This window comes from Punica granatum, chromosome 4, assembly GCF_007655135.1.
Source record: "Punica granatum isolate Tunisia-2019 chromosome 4, ASM765513v2, whole genome shotgun sequence".
Classification (NCBI taxonomy): Eukaryota; Viridiplantae; Streptophyta; class Magnoliopsida; order Myrtales; family Lythraceae; genus Punica; species Punica granatum.
In genome coordinates, this window is record NC_045130.1 from 33,823,236 (window position 1) to 33,842,166 (window position 18,931).

Sequence of the window (18,931 nt, forward strand, 5' to 3'; positions counted from 1 at the left end):
TCATGTTGTAACTGTTTTTATTTTTCTATAATCTAATCTTTTGTAACGCCCCTCCTACTTATTCTTTTATTTTTACGAAATAAAAAAGAAGTAAAATTCGTAAAAGTTCGGCCACTTTCTTTCCATATAAAAAATCTAATTTTATATAATTAGTTAGAACTATCAACTATCGAAAAAATAAATCACCATTCCCAACTATCAACTATCAAATTGAAACCCATTATAAAGATTTGATCTTAGCACTTAATTTGGGAAATCAAACATACTCTGCATGGGGGACAAATTAATCGGTTTCCGTTTTCAGCCCCATGGGAGAAAAGAAATGGTAGGCCTCTTCTGGAACCCGAAGGGGCCCACCAAAAAGCCCAGCCCAGAAAGCCATCTCTCCTCCCCACCCCCAACAACTCCGCTTCCCAAATATATATAAATTATAAAAAAAGAAAAAAAGAAAAGCGCAAGCACGTTATTCTCTGCTTTCATCTTCTTCTCCTCCTTCGTTTCATCTTCTCTCTTCTTCTTCGGCTTCGGCAAGCAAATGGTCGTGACAGACAGGGATCAAATGAACAACTCCTCCATTGTCCGCCTCAACATCGGTCAGCCCCATGCATCTTCCTCTCACTCTCCTCTCTGCACACACTGCATGCACTTCTTCTATTAGTATTCGATTCACAGCTCAGAACCGATCATCTCCGAGCCCGACAGATCGACTGTTCCAGCTCCCCATCAGCGTCTGAAACTTAGAATTAGATCCCAACATGATGAGTAGGTAGCTCAAATTTGGGGATTCTTTGGGTGCGATCTTGTGTTTATTCACCCCCTAGCTGCTGAGATCACCGGAAATCGCAAAATTCGCACTACAAATCATAGCTTGAGTGAGCTAAGCAATTGGTTTTAATCGGTCGGCTGCGCTCGATCAGTCGCATGTGTTCTCTGAGCTTGCTCGGTTAGCTGCCAGTGGACTTGGGATCAGTTGTGAATCGCAGTTTACTGAAAGTAATCCTTTTCGATAATTGATGGGAGTCTTGGGTGTTGATCAAACAGGAGGCAAGAAGTTCTGCACGACTACGGATACACTGACTCAGCGGGAGCCCGACTCGATGCTCGCTGCAATGTTTAGTGGTCGCCACACCGTGTGCCATGATCCCGAGTCGGTATGAACCTCCTGCTGATCATAGTGCTTGGGTATTTTGGCATTGATCTGGGCGTGAATATTTTTTTCTTTGCTTGTTGTTTTATTCGACATTGTGCCATGATGCTTTATTGTGCTTTGTTGGAAATGTTCTGTCGCAATTGATTCTGGAAAGAGGGCATTTGAACTTGTGTTGGGCCAGTCGGTCTTAGGGCGGTGATGGTCTGAGCTTATTAAATGACTAATAATGGTATAATGCATATGAGAAATAGCTGTTTAGAATGTACCCTCACCATTTTGATTTGGGGAATTCGGAATTCTCATCCATCACTTGAATGCGCGCGGTCTTGCTAATGGAGGCTGACTTTCTCTAATCTTTCTCTTATTTTCGCTTGTTGGGTGAATTTGAAGTATTCTTGCCCATATGTGGTAATGGAAGATCTGCCCCAGTTCTTTCCCACTTTCCCATTCTATTGCTTTGCTACTTCTTGTACTTTTGACTGTCGTCTACTTCTTTTGGGCATGCTACAATCTATGTCATAGATTAGGTTCTCCATAGAATGTTAACTTGCGTAAAATAATCTGATGATTGATTCACATACAGCCTTTATAGGCTATGTTAATTAAATATTTGAATAAACTTTGATACATAGGGAAGAAACTTTAAGATGCAGATTTTCTGTTAAAAAACAAGAAATTATCAAGTGTTTTGAATTTACTGTAAATGGGAGATATGACCAGTGGAATTACCCATGTCAATAAGTTGCAACTGGTCTGATCTCTTATTTGTAGAATTTGCTTCAATAAATCCATCGAATTTTCTATTTGTGGTGCTTATAAAAAGAGAGAAATTTCAGAATAAGTTCAGGATCATCATGCAGTCTGTTGTCCTTGTAGTTACTCTTATCTGATATCTATGAAGAATATAATTGTCAGTACCGATGAATCCATGACAGGGATTTATATTTGTTGATCGTGATGGAAAGCATTTTCGGCATATTCTAAACTGGTTACGGGATGGTGTTGTTCCGACACTGTCCGACTCCGACTATTCAGAGCTTCTTCGTGAGGCAGAATACTATCAGATGCTTGTAAGGATATTCACTTCCTATTTATATGTTTTATACTTATTCATTTGCTATGATCTCTGAGTTTTGTTATCTATTTGCATGGTTTCTGATGACTGGTCCTTCAATTGGGTTTGTGTGTTTCTAAAAATATGTAATCACTACTATTAGCAGAATTGTACATTCAGTTTTTTTTACTGGAAGGAGTAGTTTCTGACATGCTTCCGTAAATGCTTGTTTGGGAATAGGTCAAAACATATGTAAGTACTTTAATGTTTAATAGTGGTTTACCTATGAATCCTTCTTCTCTGGAGCAAATGATAAATTTTGTTCTAGTAAGATCTTTCTCATGATTCAGGGAATGATGGTTTTCTCAGGACATGCTGTCATGATTGATAATTTCACATGCCTATTTTCTGCCCCCACTGGCAAATGCTATGTTCTTTATCTTGCTATCATGTCTTGCTATTTGACTTTTACTATATGTGAGATGACGTAAATTAAATTGGAACCCTCCTTTTTCTTTTACTCACAGGGATTAATTGAAGGAATCAAATCTGCTTTAAATAAAAGGCAGGAAGGTGCTGAATCAGACACTGAACTGACACGAACCGACATTATAAAGTGCATACAGTCAGAGAAAGTCAGATTTCGTGGGGTTAATCTTTCAGGCCTTGATCTTTCCAAATTGGTAATTTTTCTCTACTCAGAATAAGTTGGTTATAAACTAAGCAATTCGGGTAACTAGTAATCAGAGCTTTAACATTTATTCTAGCTCTAATAATTGGAAGCGAATTAAATTCGCCGCTGTATGTATGAGCCCATTGTATGGTTAAGAAATGACTGCACGCTTGTTTGCAGCTCTTCAGAACTTACACATGCCTTAGATGCATGGTAAGGATGGTAATGCCTGTAAAGATGTTGCTCTTTCTGATATTATTGTTTTTATCTGCACTCTTGCAGGACCTGTCATATGTGGACTTCAGCTATGCATCTTTAAAAAATGTTTTCTTTTCACGTGCAAATCTTCATTGTGCAAAATTCCGGGTAGGTATATCATTTTGTACAAGGAAGCGTGCCTCTTATTAGTGTCTAGATAAGACTGGTTTTGGTTGCATTTGCTCCATGCTTAATTTGGGTATTATTTTATCCTGCACGTCTTGTGTTACAAATCCTTTATCCAAATGCTTGGCAAGATTTAGCAGGTTTTATTGGCTTAAAACTTGGATCCTCAGATTGTCTGTCTTTCAATCAGCTAAATAAGGTTTTCCAATTTTTTCATGGCAGGATGTTTATGCTGAAGGTTCCATATTCCATAATGCCACTTTGCGCGAGTAAGATTCTTGCCTGCATTGTAAATTTTCTTCATGTTCTATGGATGTGTTGTTTGCTTCTTGATGTTTTCATTATTGCCTAGGGAAGATGTGAATTTACTGGTGCAAATCTTCGTGGGGCGTTACTAGCTGGTGCCAATCTTCAGAGTGCAAATCTACAAGGTTTTCACTCAGTGATAAGACTTTTTACATCATTTATAAACCAGGCTATAAACCTGTGACCTCTCGTCGGTTGTTAAGCACATTTCCTGTTTTTGATTTACGGCTAAGAGCTACTGTTATGATATTTAGGGTTTGATTTATGGCTAAGAGCTAATGTTATGATATTACTCTAAAAGGGGAGGCATTTTCTGATCTCGCAGATGCATGTTTAATCGATTGCAGTTTCTGTGGAGCTGATTTGCGATCTGCACACTTGCAGGTATGGTATCCTCCTTATGTGGTACTTTGTTATTGTCATAGTTGCCTGTTTGTGTTTGTCTATTCCAACAGATCTTATTTTCCAGTTCTGCTAAAGACCTTGGTATCTGCTTCGCATCTTTTATAAAGTAGCAACCCATTTTTATTGGCCGAGCTTTTGTGATCTGTTTAAGTTTAGTCTTTTATATTTTGAGTGACAAATAAATAATAATCACCTGAACTGGATGCCAATTTATCCTTGTATGTATTGCCTTGATCACTAGCCTCTTCCAAGCCAGAATAGCTATATAATCAGTTTATCTTGGTTGATAAGGTCTCCCCAACCGCACCCCAAGAATAAAGTCGATTTTTCGGCATCTAGCCAGCGGCTACGTTTTACTTTTCTAATAGTCTTATGGATGCTCTGCCTTTTTTAAAAGCAGAGGATAAAGGGTGAAAAAATCTCTCATAAAGGACCTTATCTCAGGAACAGGGAAAATAAATATAAAAATTGTATCTATTGTATACACGTATTATTAAGAAAAAAAGAAAAAAAAATTGCAAGGACAAGATGTCTAGCTGACAACCTTTTTTATGTAACTAATATCCATGAGGAGTAGTATGCTAAGATTCCAGTGCTGTACGGTTCATCCCTTATCTTCAGCCATGACCACCATATGTCAGATTACCATAAAAATATCTATTGAAACTTATGTTTTTCTAGTCTCTTTTCAGACTGCTGATTTAACTAATGCCAACTTAGAAGGAGCTAATTTGGAGGGAGCCAATCTAAAGGTGAATGTTCCTTGTTTTATTTGCCAACTCTGAAGAGGTGTTTGCTATTCAGCCTTGCATTTTTTTTATGAAAATGACAGTGATGCTATTAAGGCTTAATATATGAATGAATTCAACTTACGGAAGCAGGAAAACTTAATATTAAATGATTTATCTTATCGAGGAAGCTTCTCTTGCTAATTATCATTTATTGTTTATTAGGGGGCTAAATTGAGCAATGCCAATTTGAAGGGGGCAAACCTTCAAAGAGCTTATTTGCGGCACGTCAATCTCAGAGATACGGTTAGTATAATGAGAGATGGATACTTATTTCATTTGTATAGCATAGCACCTACTCAAGCAGCAACAAAGCATCGCTCGTCTTCAGTGAGATCAAACTTTAGTCTGAAGGGAAAGAGTGTGTAGCTAAACCAAACATCAATGGAGATCTTTTACTGAACTCTTTTCCTTTTACATAATTTAGATATCTATGAATTTCGCTTTTAAACATGTACTGCTTCTTCAAGCGAATTGTTCATTATAATTTCCTTTCTGCAAATCGACTCTCATGTGATGAAACAGTAATAGATGACTTTTGTAGCTGACAGTGTATTTGCCTTTTCCCCAGCATCTCGAAGGCGCAAAGCTCGACGGCGCCAACTTGCTCGGAGCAATAAGATGACATTGAACTTCTAATCAATACTTGTATGTAATTATCTGATGTTGCCCTACATCCCATCTCCCTCTTGTTTGTTAGCTTTCGATTGGAGCTGTGAGGGAAGAGCAGTTGATGGCCTGGTTAATCTAGATGTTAATATAAGCAGCCTGTACATAGTTTCATGTACTCAGAATATCTATTTATCTTGCAAACTCTGTTGACCGATTATACCTAGTTTCTTCTAGGTGCTTATAATCTGTGGTTAAATAAGTAATGCTTTCGACTGTTGTATACAGTATGATCTATTAGTTGTCTGCATCTATACGTTTCGTGATTCAGTTTCTTGTTCAGAGCCTGTCATCGTTGTCAATCCATGAAAGGAGTTATGCATTCTGGTTTGGTAATTGGTTAATATATTACGACTCAATTGTCCTACTCGTTTGTTTTACCGTGTAGGTTTGAACTCATTTGTTTATGGAGAAACTTGAACAATGCGAAGGACCGTGGGAATATATCGATATTGAGCAAGGTTTTTGTTTTCTCCCGCATAAAAAGTATATTAGTCATTGTAATCTCCAGTTGGCTTCATTGAATGTGCTGACATTGCATGGCCGCCAACGAAAATGCCATGCAATCTGATTCGTTCAATTTATCGGCACAAAGGTTTTGGGGCCCACGGAAAATCTGGTCGAGGGGCCCCACTTGGCATAGGTTTCACCAATCACATTAACCCACGAGGCAAATTCTTAAAAAAAAGAAGATAAAACTCGAGGGAATGATGTTTCTCTTTCCTAATGTTAAACCATTGAAACACCTAGAGGAATCCTAACATAATTTCGACATGGTGGCATATTTGGTACATAAGTTGAAGTGTTTGATATTCTAGTTTAAATATTTAGTACATTTACTATTTGTGATGAATTGTATCACATATTAGACATCTGAACTAAACACTTAAACTGAAAGTAAAAGTAATAAACACCTATAGTAATTATCAGTACAAAAAAATATTAGACACTTGAATTGAAGTAGTAAACACTTGCACTGAAAGTATTAATATGCGTTACCGTAATTTCGACTTATGCTAGCAAGACCCGAACACCAAAACAAGTTGAAATGGTACCCCTCCTTTTTTCTTTTTTAAATATTGAACTTGAAGAGCAGCTAAACAAAATTTCCGAAGTTTAATCCGTAGCTGGTTATCATTTGTGAACCTTACAGATGTATTGAGTGAATTTACGGACAATAAACTTGTCATGTGGGTCAATTCGGGCGAAATTATAAACTGTTTAGTGGGTCATTTTGGGCGAAATTGGCATGTTATTTGGCCGAAATGAAGTCACAATCTGTATCGAAAATTTAAACAATGTCCACAGGAAAATGTCTAGCAAGGAAAACCAAAGAGTCTTCTTTGTTTTCTTGTCCTTTCGGAGCATCCTTCAAAATATATACTAATATACTCATTATTTGTAATCCAACGGACAATCGAGATATCGAGAAAGAGTATATGCAAAATCCGTTTTGTTTGTTTTTGTTTTTGTTTTTTCTTTTATGCTGAATAAAAGGCTGAGAGAGGAAGATCAATGTAGCAACCTCCTTTGGAGACCGGAATAACTCTTCAGTTATTATGGAATGTTCCATTTGCCCGAATGAGTAAAAGGCTTGGTGGACCAGAACAACTCTTATAGGGTCAAGGACAAGAGTCTACTAACGCAAATGCTTTCGTATTTAAGTCGAGTTTCAATCCCTTGACTTCCCATTTGAAAGACAGAGCCCGTTCCACTGGGCTACCACCTTGGTGGTGCAAAATCTGTTTGTTTGGTTGTACTTAAGGAAGACGAAATTTTGAACACTTTGTTTTGAGATCACGAGATGTTCAGTCTATAGATAAAAAATTAAATTTTATTCAAGTGACAAATTGATTTAATCATGAGATGTTTCTAATGAATGTCCAGTCTTATGATGTATGTAAAGTCGGCCTACATAAATCTTAATTTGTCAACTGCGCGACACCTGTCAGTTATTTCTAAATGCCATTCTCGTCTCAAAGTTGATGTTGGATGTCATGCTGAAAGTGATTCACAAGAAAGCCCCAAAGGACAACCTATGTTTATACCTTGGCAGGCTTCAGACACTGAATAGAACAAGTCAGCATTGTTTCTGACACCACCACGTGGCAGCCTCCATTAGTGGCCGGCCGCCTCGTCCTTCTTCCCTTTTTAAGTACTCTACCCTGACATTTCTACTTAGTTCTATTCTCTCTGATCAACCTCCTCTCTTATGGAAAACACCAGCCTCGGAGTTTGCCTGACCAAATAGTCCGGTGAATCGATTTTCCGGATCAGTTGAAGGAAGGGCTAGCACAGGACGGAAGATGGACAGGCTCATAAGCTTGGAGCCGTCAAACATAGTCGTCATCAGGATCGAACCGGCTGGTCAGAAGTGTTGCGGTGAGCTCACTTTACGCAATGTTATGTACACGATGCCGGTGGCGATCAAGCTCCAGCCGATGGACTGTGCGCGTTACACAGTCAAGCCGCAGTCAGGAATTATATCTCCCCTTGCGACCCTGACGTTGGAGATCACTTACCACCTCCCGCAGGGTTCGCCCCTCCCCCAGACGTTCCCGCAGAGCGAGGACTCGTTCCTCCTTCACAGTGTCGTGGCACCCGGCACTTCCATCAAGGACCCCACTTCGATGCTCAATGCAGTCCCGAGCGACTGGTTCACTGCAAAGAAGAAGCAAGTGTTCGTTGATAGTGGACTCAGGATCATGTTCGTGGGGTCGCCGGTCCTTGCCCAGCTCGTGAGGGATGGCAGTTCCTTGGATCAAATCAGGGAGGTCTTGGAGAGGAGTGACACGGTGTGGAAGGCTGCCGATTCGGTAGATTCGACTGAGGGCGAGACGCTGCTCCACCTGGCCATCGCTCAGGGCCGAGCAGATCTCGTCCAACTGCTCCTCGAGTTCGAGCCGGACGTGCAGGTTCCAAACCGTTCTGGGTCGACGGCGCTTGAGGCAGCTTCTGCATCTGGTGAGGCACTGATTGTCGAGCTCCTGCTCTCTCGTGGGGCGAGTATTGAGAGGTCTGACACGTCTGCTCTTGGCCCGACTCACCTCGCGGTGGCCAAAGGACACTTGGAGGTTTTGAGGCTCCTCCTACAGAAGGGGGCTAGTGTGGATGCCCTAACAAGAGATGGCAGCACGCCACTCCACCTCGCCGTGGCCGAGCGGAGGAGAGACTGCGTGAGGCTTTTATTGGCCAGTGGTGCCAAACCGAACGTACATAACTCCGAAGATGGAGATACGCCGTTGCATATTGCAGCGAGTTCAGGAGATGACAACATGGTGAAGCTCCTAATTCAAAAGGGAGCCAACAAGTATGTCCGCAACCAGACCGGGAAAACCCCGTATGACTTGGCAGCTGAGAATGGCCATGTCAGGCTCTTTGATGCCCTCCGCCTCGGGGACGCCCTGGGCCTTGCGGCGAGGAAAGGGGAGGTAAAAGCCATGCACAGGCTTCTCGAGAATGGGGCGGCCATTAATGGCCTGGACCAGCATGGCTGGACGGCCCTGCATCGGGTCTCATTCAAGGGGCATGCTGACGCTGTCAAGGTGCTGATCGAGAAAGGCATTGACATTGACGCCAAGGATGAGGACGGTTACACAGCCCTGCACTGTGCAGTCGAATCGGGTCACATGGACGTCATCGAGATGCTGATAAAGAAAGGAGCCGACGTGGACTCACGAACTAGTAAGGGCATTAGTCCAGTGCAGATTGCCGAGTCCCTAGGTTATCCCGGGATCACCAGGGTGCTCACTCAAAACGGAGCAAGCAATGAAGGGATCGGGTCGATAAAAGAATGGCGTGGTCCAGTTTCAATTTCAAGCCGGATGGCAGCGCAGCGAGAGGCGAACAGTGGCGAGTCAAAGATGAAGATGCAAAAACATCGAAAATCAACTGTTCGTGGAAGCTTTGATCGGTCCGCCGTGCCACTCTCCTTCTTATAGCCTATTGGTTGGTCCAAACATAACACAACTAGGGCTCAATTTCTTACACATTTGGCTCAAAATTCTCAATTATATACTTGTGAGTGAAAAGTTTTGTATAGTCACAGACAGAACAGACGTCACCAGTCATACAAAATTCTTGTATAATGATGTCCTCGAGAGTACAAACGTTAAACACGGGCAAATCTGCTTCGACCCAGCTCATGATTTGGATTACGCGACGAGGCAGTTATGATCCTTATATGATATCATCTGGGATCCACCGGTTATGGATCCGATTGATAATCCATCATAGGCCCATTCCCTTGTGTTTTGATCGTCTCCCCGCAGCTTCAGCACGAGACTAGAGAAGTAGGCCATTGCTGTCAATGTTTGGTGAAGTAATTAAAATACAATGTTCAACTCGAAGAACAAGATATAGGGGTTTGGTAAGGAAAGCGATGGACCCCATTAGTCTCAATTCCTAGACTCGTGATCGGCCTTACCGTGTTGGAAACCAGTCAAACGCGAACTGTCTATGCATATATACATATGTAGATCGAACTGCACAATAGATAGCGGCCATGATGTCGATCTTATATATTCATCCGTGATGAAAAATTTCAAAGCGGGAGTTTATGCATCTTCGAAACAAAGCTCAAAGAAAGTTCTCTTATAAGTGATGTTACAGGGTTGGTGGTTTTAGGTTTACCCGGTCTATACCTACCACACCTTGCTTATCATGACTTTTGATTTCACACTAATTAATTTGCTCCACCTCAAATCGAGTACGATTACGAGGTATGGTGTAGTTGAAAAATTATATTGTTAACAACTAGGCTTTAAGTGTATGGGTTTCGAGATATGACATAGTTGAAAAATTATATTGCTAATGGATAGACTTTAAGCATATGGGTTTCGAAAATGAACTAGAAGTATTTTGTAGGTTGAGCATATTGACAATTGAACAAAAAATATATTGAACCAATAAACTGATGCCACTTCGTAGTCTTATGGAAGTGCAATGACTAATTAATCAAATTGATATTTTGTTTGAGAAAAGTCGATCGAAGTCTTTGAGAATCCGCCACATATCATGAATCCTCGTATGATGATTTAGTCTTGACTTGAGTTTTTTTTTAATAATTTTTAATTTCGTACTAAAATTTGTTGAGCTCAAAATTGAGAATAAAAATGATTATAGAAAAACTAATTAATTCACATGCTTAATGATAGTCAATATGAATTTCTATTGTTAAGTTCAAGCTTATGTTTTTGCTATTTTGCACTCAATAGAGAAATTCATCGGTGATATTATCTCGCCATGTTGTATGAGAAAGAATCAATTAGAATATAATAGACTCGTATAAGTGGGGCGTTAATAAGATGGATAATTGACATAATAGTTGCTAATTTTAAGACATTTGATTTTTCTCACTGAATGATTTTAAGATAGAATCCTTTAAGAATTTTTGGCAGCAAAAAGCTTTTTGGGAAAAATACAATACAATGATAGACTGCCTCCAAGCAAAAAATTGTTGATCACTCCGGACTCCGTTACATGTAATATGGCTTATCTGCAGTTCAAATTTAGTGCAGTTGGCGGCAATTATATTTTCATATTTAGGATATCGTTTCGAGACTAATTTTTTTAAGGATAATAGGCAATGCAGTCATAATTTTGGACACTCTTTAAGGATCTGTATTGCCAAAGAAGCCAAATCACCATGCAAATGGCAGACAAATTAGGATTAGTGACAAAATCATCTTCATTTGAAAAGAAAAGAAAAGAAAACATCTATCTACATCATCATAATAATAGTGTGAACTGTACATGCCTTTTTCTATGGGCTCACAGAGTGTTCACGCGGTTCATTGGAATTCGTACTTGGGTATCCTTAATTCTGGAGAAAGAAAAATTTAACAAGAAAGGGAGGAAAAACAGAGCAAGACAGACTAACAAAAAGAGAAAATAGAGTATATACATACATATATATATATATATAACCGAATATAGATAGGAAACTATATCCTGTTTGGAATCAATTCTTATAAGAATTAATTTGAATTCATTTCGGTTCATTTCAGGTCAGGTCAATCGTAAATGAATTGTATTATTTGAAATCTTCATTATGGTTTTAATTGAGAAAATTTTAATAATATTGTTTAGAAGGCATTTTAGAATGGGATAATCTATTTACAAAGGAGTTTAATATTTAAAATTAAGTTTGTAACAACCAATTGAATTGTGTTCTGGTCAAGTTTTGTTAATTTTTTGGTCCAATTTCAAATCTAACGCAAATATTGCATATTCAATGTAATCCTTGTATCAAACTTGATGATAACCTGCGCGATGCGCGGGAATGATTAATAATTTTTCGATAGAGAGTAATATTTTATAATAAATATATGATGAATTTTTCAAAAAAAATTATGGGTTTAGGAATTATTTCACTTGAAAATTAAATGAGTTTATTGGAAGATTACTGATCTTTCATATAAAACTAGGGTTTTGGTATCCTATGTAGGATTTTCATGTCCTAAACCGAAATCAGACAATTTAAGATTAATATCTTAGAAATATAGAACAATTTAAATTATACCATTTGAAAAGAAAAATAATTTTTAAGTAAAAAAAATGTGTCGGTTTTCAAATATAGAAAGACACATAATCTTAAATAATTATTTTAGGAAAGTAAGTAATTAAAAAAGAGAATTATCTAAAATTAATAGTTGAGGAAAATTAATTATTTTCTCTACAGTCATTATCATAACTAAAACTTATCCATGAAATCGCCCGTTTTGATTATATGTTGCGGTAGTAACAAACTAAGTAATTTAAGATAATTGTTTTGTCCACCCAAAATAATAATTGTTTTAGGAAATCAAAGTAATTAGAGATAGTTATCTAAGAAAATTAAATTTGGAGAAATAAATTGATTCCTGGTAAGAAAATTATTGATTCCATTCAATGATATGTATAGGCATAAATTATAAAATATAAAATCATAAGGGGTACATGAATTACATTCAATGATATATTTATCAGATAACATAATGATTAGTGAAAATTTGCATGCATATATATATATATATATATATTCTAAATTTCAATTATGAACACATACCGATTTGGTTATCATAAGAAAATTTTCAAAAAAAAAGAGTTTATAATTATAAATTAAGAGAGTTAAATTTATAATATTTATTATATAAATAAAATTTTAGGAGGAAAAGTCCTATTATTTTTTGGATAACAATGTTGAAGTAAATATATATATAGATATTTAATACACTAATAATTTTTTTCTCCAAACATAGAAAATAAGTAATATGGATTTTTAAATATCATAATTTCTTAAAGTCTAAAGATTAGATGAAGTATCACCTATCAAGAAAAATTGATAAATTATGTTCTATTTTATGAACTTTATCAAGAAAATTTAAAAGTAATAACTAAGTATACATTTAAATTTAAGTAAAAATAGGTATGTATTTTAAAACGATTAGAATAATTGCAATAATAATTTTCAAGTATGCATTTTAAAACGATTAGAATAATTACAATAATAATTTTCTACTATATATTATTATTTTAGCTTATTATCATAAAGAGAATCTTGAAATAATGATGTGGTTGTTATACATAAATAGATGATCGAGATTTTATGTAAATTGAAAAATTGGAAAAAAGATTTAAAATGTAAAAACGAGTTGCGTATGATTTCTTTGAATTTCAATTTGTATCATAATAATCTAAAAGTTTCATGAAAAGTCGGCCTGATATAACCAATTGATGGTGAAAATAAAGTATATCTTGCAAGATAATAATTTGAAGATTTATCTAATAAATAGTACCTAGTATAATATTAGAAAAAGAAAATCTATAGAAAATACGAAAAAAATAATATTAAAATTTTATCATGCATGATAAGATTAACAAAAAATTTATATATATATTGTACATCATTTTGAATTGAAACTTTACAGGAAAAGAATTATTGACGAGTGAAATAGTTCAAAAACACAAAATTTATAACGGGGAGTGAAGGAAGAGAATTAAGTTGTATCACAAATTTCTTTGTTCCAAGAATTTTCCAGAGAAATCATTGTATTTAAATATAAATCTCGCAGTTACAACTAAAAGAAATCATAAAACTGTATAAGTTGAGCAAAAAATAGTTAATGTTGAGAGAAATATTCTTAAAAATCAAAGAAATTTGAAAAGATAATGCTAACTCCATCAATCTTCCAGAGTACAGGTCTGACTGTAATTTGTTCATCAAACAATATGAAGCTAATCATACATATTTCAATTGAACAAAATATATTATCTATAAAAAATTTAAACCTACTTAAAACTACACGTTAACGTAGATATGCTAATACTCATCAACGTAAAATTAATTAGATTTTGTATAATAACGAGTTAATCTTTCTCGCCTTGTATGATCAAAATATGATCTAAGGAAGATAGATAAATATCGAGATTTTTAATGTGGAAAACCCAACGTAGGAAAAATCAAGGGACCAATTTCGAGTCAACTTCACTAAAACAATAATGGTTACACATAGCTTTTCATCAAGGACAAACCCTAGGATCCAAACTCAAGAGACACGCTCTCTTGAATCACAAAAATTGAAATTCGTCACCCGAAAAGATCGATTTCCAAACTTAGCAAAAACAACACCTACAAGCTTAAATTAAACTTTTGATCGTTCAAAACCTAGCAGCGGAAGTCGTGAGGCGGCTACCAAAATTTCATCTCAATCAGACTTCGTTTGATATTCCAATCGAGGCTTGATCTCGTGCTGGTCGGAGTTTCTTGACAGACGATTTTCTCATTTGTTCTTTCTGTCTGCCGCTGCTCTGTTCTGCTTGGTTGATTTATCCTTGAGCATATTAGTTTATTCCACTTGCACACATAATATTCCTCAAAATTCTCAACTTTTATACTGAAAATGCAAATATATATTGATATAATGTAAAAGACATCACCAATAAAACTTAGAAGGCATATATGCATATGGCCATATAAATTATTTTAATATCTTTATTGGGCTATATATTCCACTGTATATAATTTATACCTATATATTCTACTGTATATTTTTTTCCCCTTGTGTATACAATCTATCTATTCTACTATATAATTAATTAATAAAATTTTAAAATAATATGTATTTATTTCCTTACTATATAATTGATGATGTGGTAAATCGAATTTTATTTTCATACATATGTTATATATATATATATATATAATATTTCGATGCAATTCTTCTCAAAAGAATTAAATTCGAACATGAAAGGGGATTGCAAACCGCAAACGGTAATGTTGGACGGTGGTGGGAATTAAGATCCCGACATAATAAAATTTGTCAGATAAAAAACAAAAGGAGATTTTTCTAAAATGTCAACTAGAAAACTGTGGAGAGACCATCCACGGGCGTGCCCGTCACGTGACATCCTGACAGATGACCCGGAGATCTGAGCTGAGCCCCACTGTGAGACGGTGGTGAGCTACACGCGCAAGAAGTTGGACTCCGGCAGGTAGACCGGTTCGCTGTTTTGTTGAATATTTAGAAAATTCTATGATATGTATGGTTAGAAGGGTTGCCCAATATATACATGTCTTTTCTTGAAAATTTTTAAATAATTCAAGTAAATTATGTAAAAAAATAAGTAAAATAAAACAAAAAAAATTATTTATAAATATCGTACTTATATTTTTAATCCTACTTATTGTAAACCCACCTTAAATATAGATGTAATTTCTAAACATTTTCCTTTAATCCTTTGGTGTTTATGTTGTAATTTCCTTCCCGATATGGCCCTATTATTATCTGCATGATGGTGAGGACTCTATGAGCGTGATTGCTTGAGGACCGATTGGGTCCAGAATGGCGTGGTCCACTGTGAAATTGTGTTGCGATCACAAGTTCATAAGCTTTGCACCATTGAATAAATTTATCAGTTTTAATTTGCACATGTGATAGTGATGAAAATAAAAGGATTAAGATATTTCACTCGATAAGAAATAAAAAAATAACGTTTGGTCCTAACTGAAAGTCGACAAACTATATGTTATTACACTAAACCTTATTTCTTAGTAAATCTCTTTAGCTTTTGAATGATTGAATGACTTTCATAGTGTGTCATTGTCATATTGCACTAATGAAAAGGCACTCTTTATTATTAACATAATAGACTTATTGGATATATTTTTGTTTTATAAGAAAAATCTCTCCCAAACTTTTATCTAAAGCAATAACCCTCTGTCCTTTGACCCATTTACTTCACCTAATCCAGCCACCCACTTTTTGTCACTTTTTATGCGTAAACTGAAAAGTCTTCTTTAGGAGAAGGTATTAGGCTACAAATTATTATTTTTTTGGTAGCGTTACCATTGAAATGCCCAAACATTGTGAATTAAGCTATTCAAAATAAAAAGTATAACAGTGGTCGCCACATCTTAGTTGCACGCATAAGATATAGAGTTGAGAATTTGGTCCAAATTCTTGGAGTTAAGAGTCAGGTCTAGGAATATGGCAATGGCAAGTAATATTTGACAAACAAGATTACGCATATATAGGAATGTCTAATATGTAAATATATCTACCAATAACGACTTGATCGAGTAGTAAACAACTCTAACCCCCGTAAAGAGGAGAACGCAAGTTCGAATATCGGAAAACACACTTGTCGAGAGGAGAAATAACCTTTAATATTTAATTTCCGAAATTGCAAGAGTAACAACTGAAAAATTTCAAGATAATATGTAAATATATGTACTTTCTACATGTCACGATTATAAGGAAGGCTCATGAGTTTAGTACTGTGAAATAGAAATCTTAACCTAATATCTGATGAGCATGACTAGTCCCACAATGAGTATAAAAGATGAAACCTCTTAGTTATTATGTGAAAATATATGTCAATACGAGCGCGTTATACCATCTTCGATACTTTCTACATTTTAATTATAGTTTTGAGAACTTTGGAGCACGAACAATATTATTCAAGGCAAATTTACAAGAGTGGGGCTAGCTATCAGATATTGGGATGATGCGGATGAAATAGCAAGCAAATCTTAGGTGTCACCAATTAGAATTTTGGTCGGGGCCCGAGTGACGTTCTTGTGAATATTGAGGTTGGGATAAGGTGGACATAACATGACAAGTCATGCCAGACTCAAGAGTCCATGGGGACCGAGTGAAATACAAATTAACTTATCCATATGGTACCATGGTGGTAGGCATACCCACCAAACATATTCTACCTCTTTTTGTTTGTGCAAATACAAAATATTTGGTAGTAGCTTCTACCAAACATGCATGTCATCTGATTAATATATATATATATATACACGTATATATGAATGTGAAAAATTTATGATTAAAAGAGATTTATTCTTAATATTGAACTTTTGAATATTAGAATACACACCGAATATATATACATATATACAACGTCGTGCTAGAATTCGTGCCCATGCTACGTGCACGAGTTCTATTTCATTCATCATCACATGTAAATGGAACATTAACTTTTCCCTTTTTTTTCTTTTTTTCTTTTCTTTATTTTTCTTGATCAAAATAAGATAAAAGAGTTAAGTTCTTATTTTATGCCAGAGGTTCTGTTAAATACCAATATATCTATATATATATATACATATATATACATAGACACACTAAAGGTTACGTATACCTATGCTACGTGTGGAAATCATATATAAGAAATGTTGAAAAAATCAAAGTATAAAAAGACTTCATATATATATATATATGTTTTTTTTTGAAATCAGTAAAGGAAGAGATGAACATTGATTTATAACAATTTTTTTTGATAGGCAGATGTATTAAAAATTTATGATAGTAAAGGAACAAGTGAAAACATAAAAAGAAAAGATGCAATTGCAAAATTTTAAAAATTAGCAATGAAAGTTTAAGGAGACGTTGAAAGTGGAGAGAGAGGGGTATGTTGCGGAAAATGAGTACCGGGTAAGTATATTTAGTATGGAAGATTTTGATTATTTGAGCTTTTAAGTTGTAGTATTCAATTCTCATATAAATTCAAGGGAAATTGTATTGGTGGTCCAAAATATTTTACAAATATTTCATTATGGTCTAAAAAGTTTTTTTCGTTACATGATGGTACAAAATGTTTCAAAGTTGTTTCATAATGGTACAAACCGTCAATTGGCCCTAACGCCGTTAACATTTTTCTGACGTGGCGCGTCCTGTATGTCACTTTTGTTACGAGGAACCAATCATAGTGCGTTACGTCATTTAAGAGAAAATAAAATTTTAAAAAGTCCAAAAAAATATATAAAAAATACAAAAAAAGAGTAAAAATTTTGAAAAAAATACAAAAATATTTTAAAAAAATACAAAAAAATAATAAAAAATACAAAAAGAGAAAAAATTTAGAAAAAAATAAAAAATTTATTTTAGAATTTTGAAAATTATTTTTAAAAAATTTTAAATTTTTAAATTTTTTTAAAAAATAATAAAAAAAATACAAAAAAGAGTAAAAATTTAGAAAAAAAAAAAATTATTTTAGAATTTTGAAAAATTTGAAAATTATTTTTAAAAAATTTAAATTTTTTTTAATTTTTTTTAAAAAAATAAAAAAAATACAAAAAGAGTAAAAATTTAGAAAAAAATAAAACTTTATTTTAAAATTTTGAAAAATTATAAATTTTTAAAAAAAAAAAAATTTTAGAAAATATTTAAAAAATATTAAAATTTTTAATTTAAAATAAAAAAAATTTTTAATTTAAAATAATAAAAATTATTTTTAATTTTTAAATAATAAAAATTATTTTTAATTTAAAATAATAAAAATTATTTTTAATTTTTAAATAATAAAAATTATTTTTAATTTTAAATTAAAAGTTTAAAATTATTTTTAAAAGTTTTAAAACTTTAAAATTATTTTTAAAAGTTTTAAAAGTTTAAAATTTTTAGAATTATTTAAAATTTTTCGGCCACGTCAGCAAGGAGGTGACACATAGTAGCCACGTCAGCGTCGGCTTGACGACATCAAACTCGAGTTGACGGTTTGTACCATCATGGAACAATTACATTATGTAGCGAAAAAAACTTTTTGGAACATAATGAAATATTTGTAAAACATTTTGGACAACCAATGCAATTTACCCTATAAATTCATGATTATTTTTTTTTCCTCTGAACTCTGATATCATTTTGAATTTTTATTAGGTTTATATAGGTTTGAGATAATTTTCACCTAAAAGTTCAAATTAATAAATATTAGTACTCAATTATCATATAAATCCATAATTATTCCTTTATTTTTTCTGTATAAGATTAACATTCTCAATATTGACAATAGAAAGTGAGACAAAAGGTGTCCACGTTCAAACTTGAGATTAAATGAATAAAAAGGCCACTTCTAACCACCTGATCCATCTGCCATTTGTGATACTTTTTCTCTCTTTATTTTTAAATATAAATAGAATAGGGTATAAAAAAATGAAATTCATGCGATTAGGAAAAGAGAGTACTTATCACCAGGATCAAGAATATGGCATGTAATCATTTCTTAGTTAATGC

The 18,931-nt window shown here is 34.6% G+C and overlaps 2 protein-coding genes across 3 annotated transcripts; both read left to right on the plus strand.

Moving 5' to 3' along the window:
- The first annotated feature begins 436 nt into the window (after positions 1 to 436).
- LOC116205887 (FH protein interacting protein FIP2) lies at positions 437 to 5,716 on the plus strand. Of its 2 annotated transcripts, none has more exons than XR_004156598.1 (11): positions 437 to 593; positions 1,042 to 1,151; positions 2,086 to 2,220; positions 2,732 to 2,887; positions 3,160 to 3,243; positions 3,484 to 3,530; positions 3,619 to 3,692; positions 3,893 to 3,951; positions 4,654 to 4,724; positions 4,926 to 5,006; positions 5,332 to 5,716. XR_004156598.1 is itself a non-coding variant. In XM_031538580.1 (11 exons), exons 1-11 carry the CDS (start codon positions 536 to 538, stop codon positions 5,383 to 5,385), a joined length of 918 nt encoding a protein of 305 aa, XP_031394440.1. In that variant the 5' UTR covers positions 437 to 535; the 3' UTR covers positions 5,386 to 5,716. The 2 variants fall into 2 exon arrangements, 1 of the variants encoding a protein (XP_031394440.1); XM_031538580.1 differs by having other exon boundaries at positions 4,665 to 4,724.
- A 1,822-nt stretch (positions 5,717 to 7,538) lies between these two features.
- LOC116202770 (ankyrin-1-like) lies at positions 7,539 to 9,470 on the plus strand. The gene has a single exon (XM_031534382.1). The coding sequence runs from the start codon at positions 7,736 to 7,738 to the stop codon at positions 9,368 to 9,370; it is 1,635 nt and encodes a 544-aa protein (XP_031390242.1). The 5' UTR covers positions 7,539 to 7,735; the 3' UTR covers positions 9,371 to 9,470.
- The last annotated feature ends 9,461 nt before the right edge of the window (positions 9,471 to 18,931 follow it).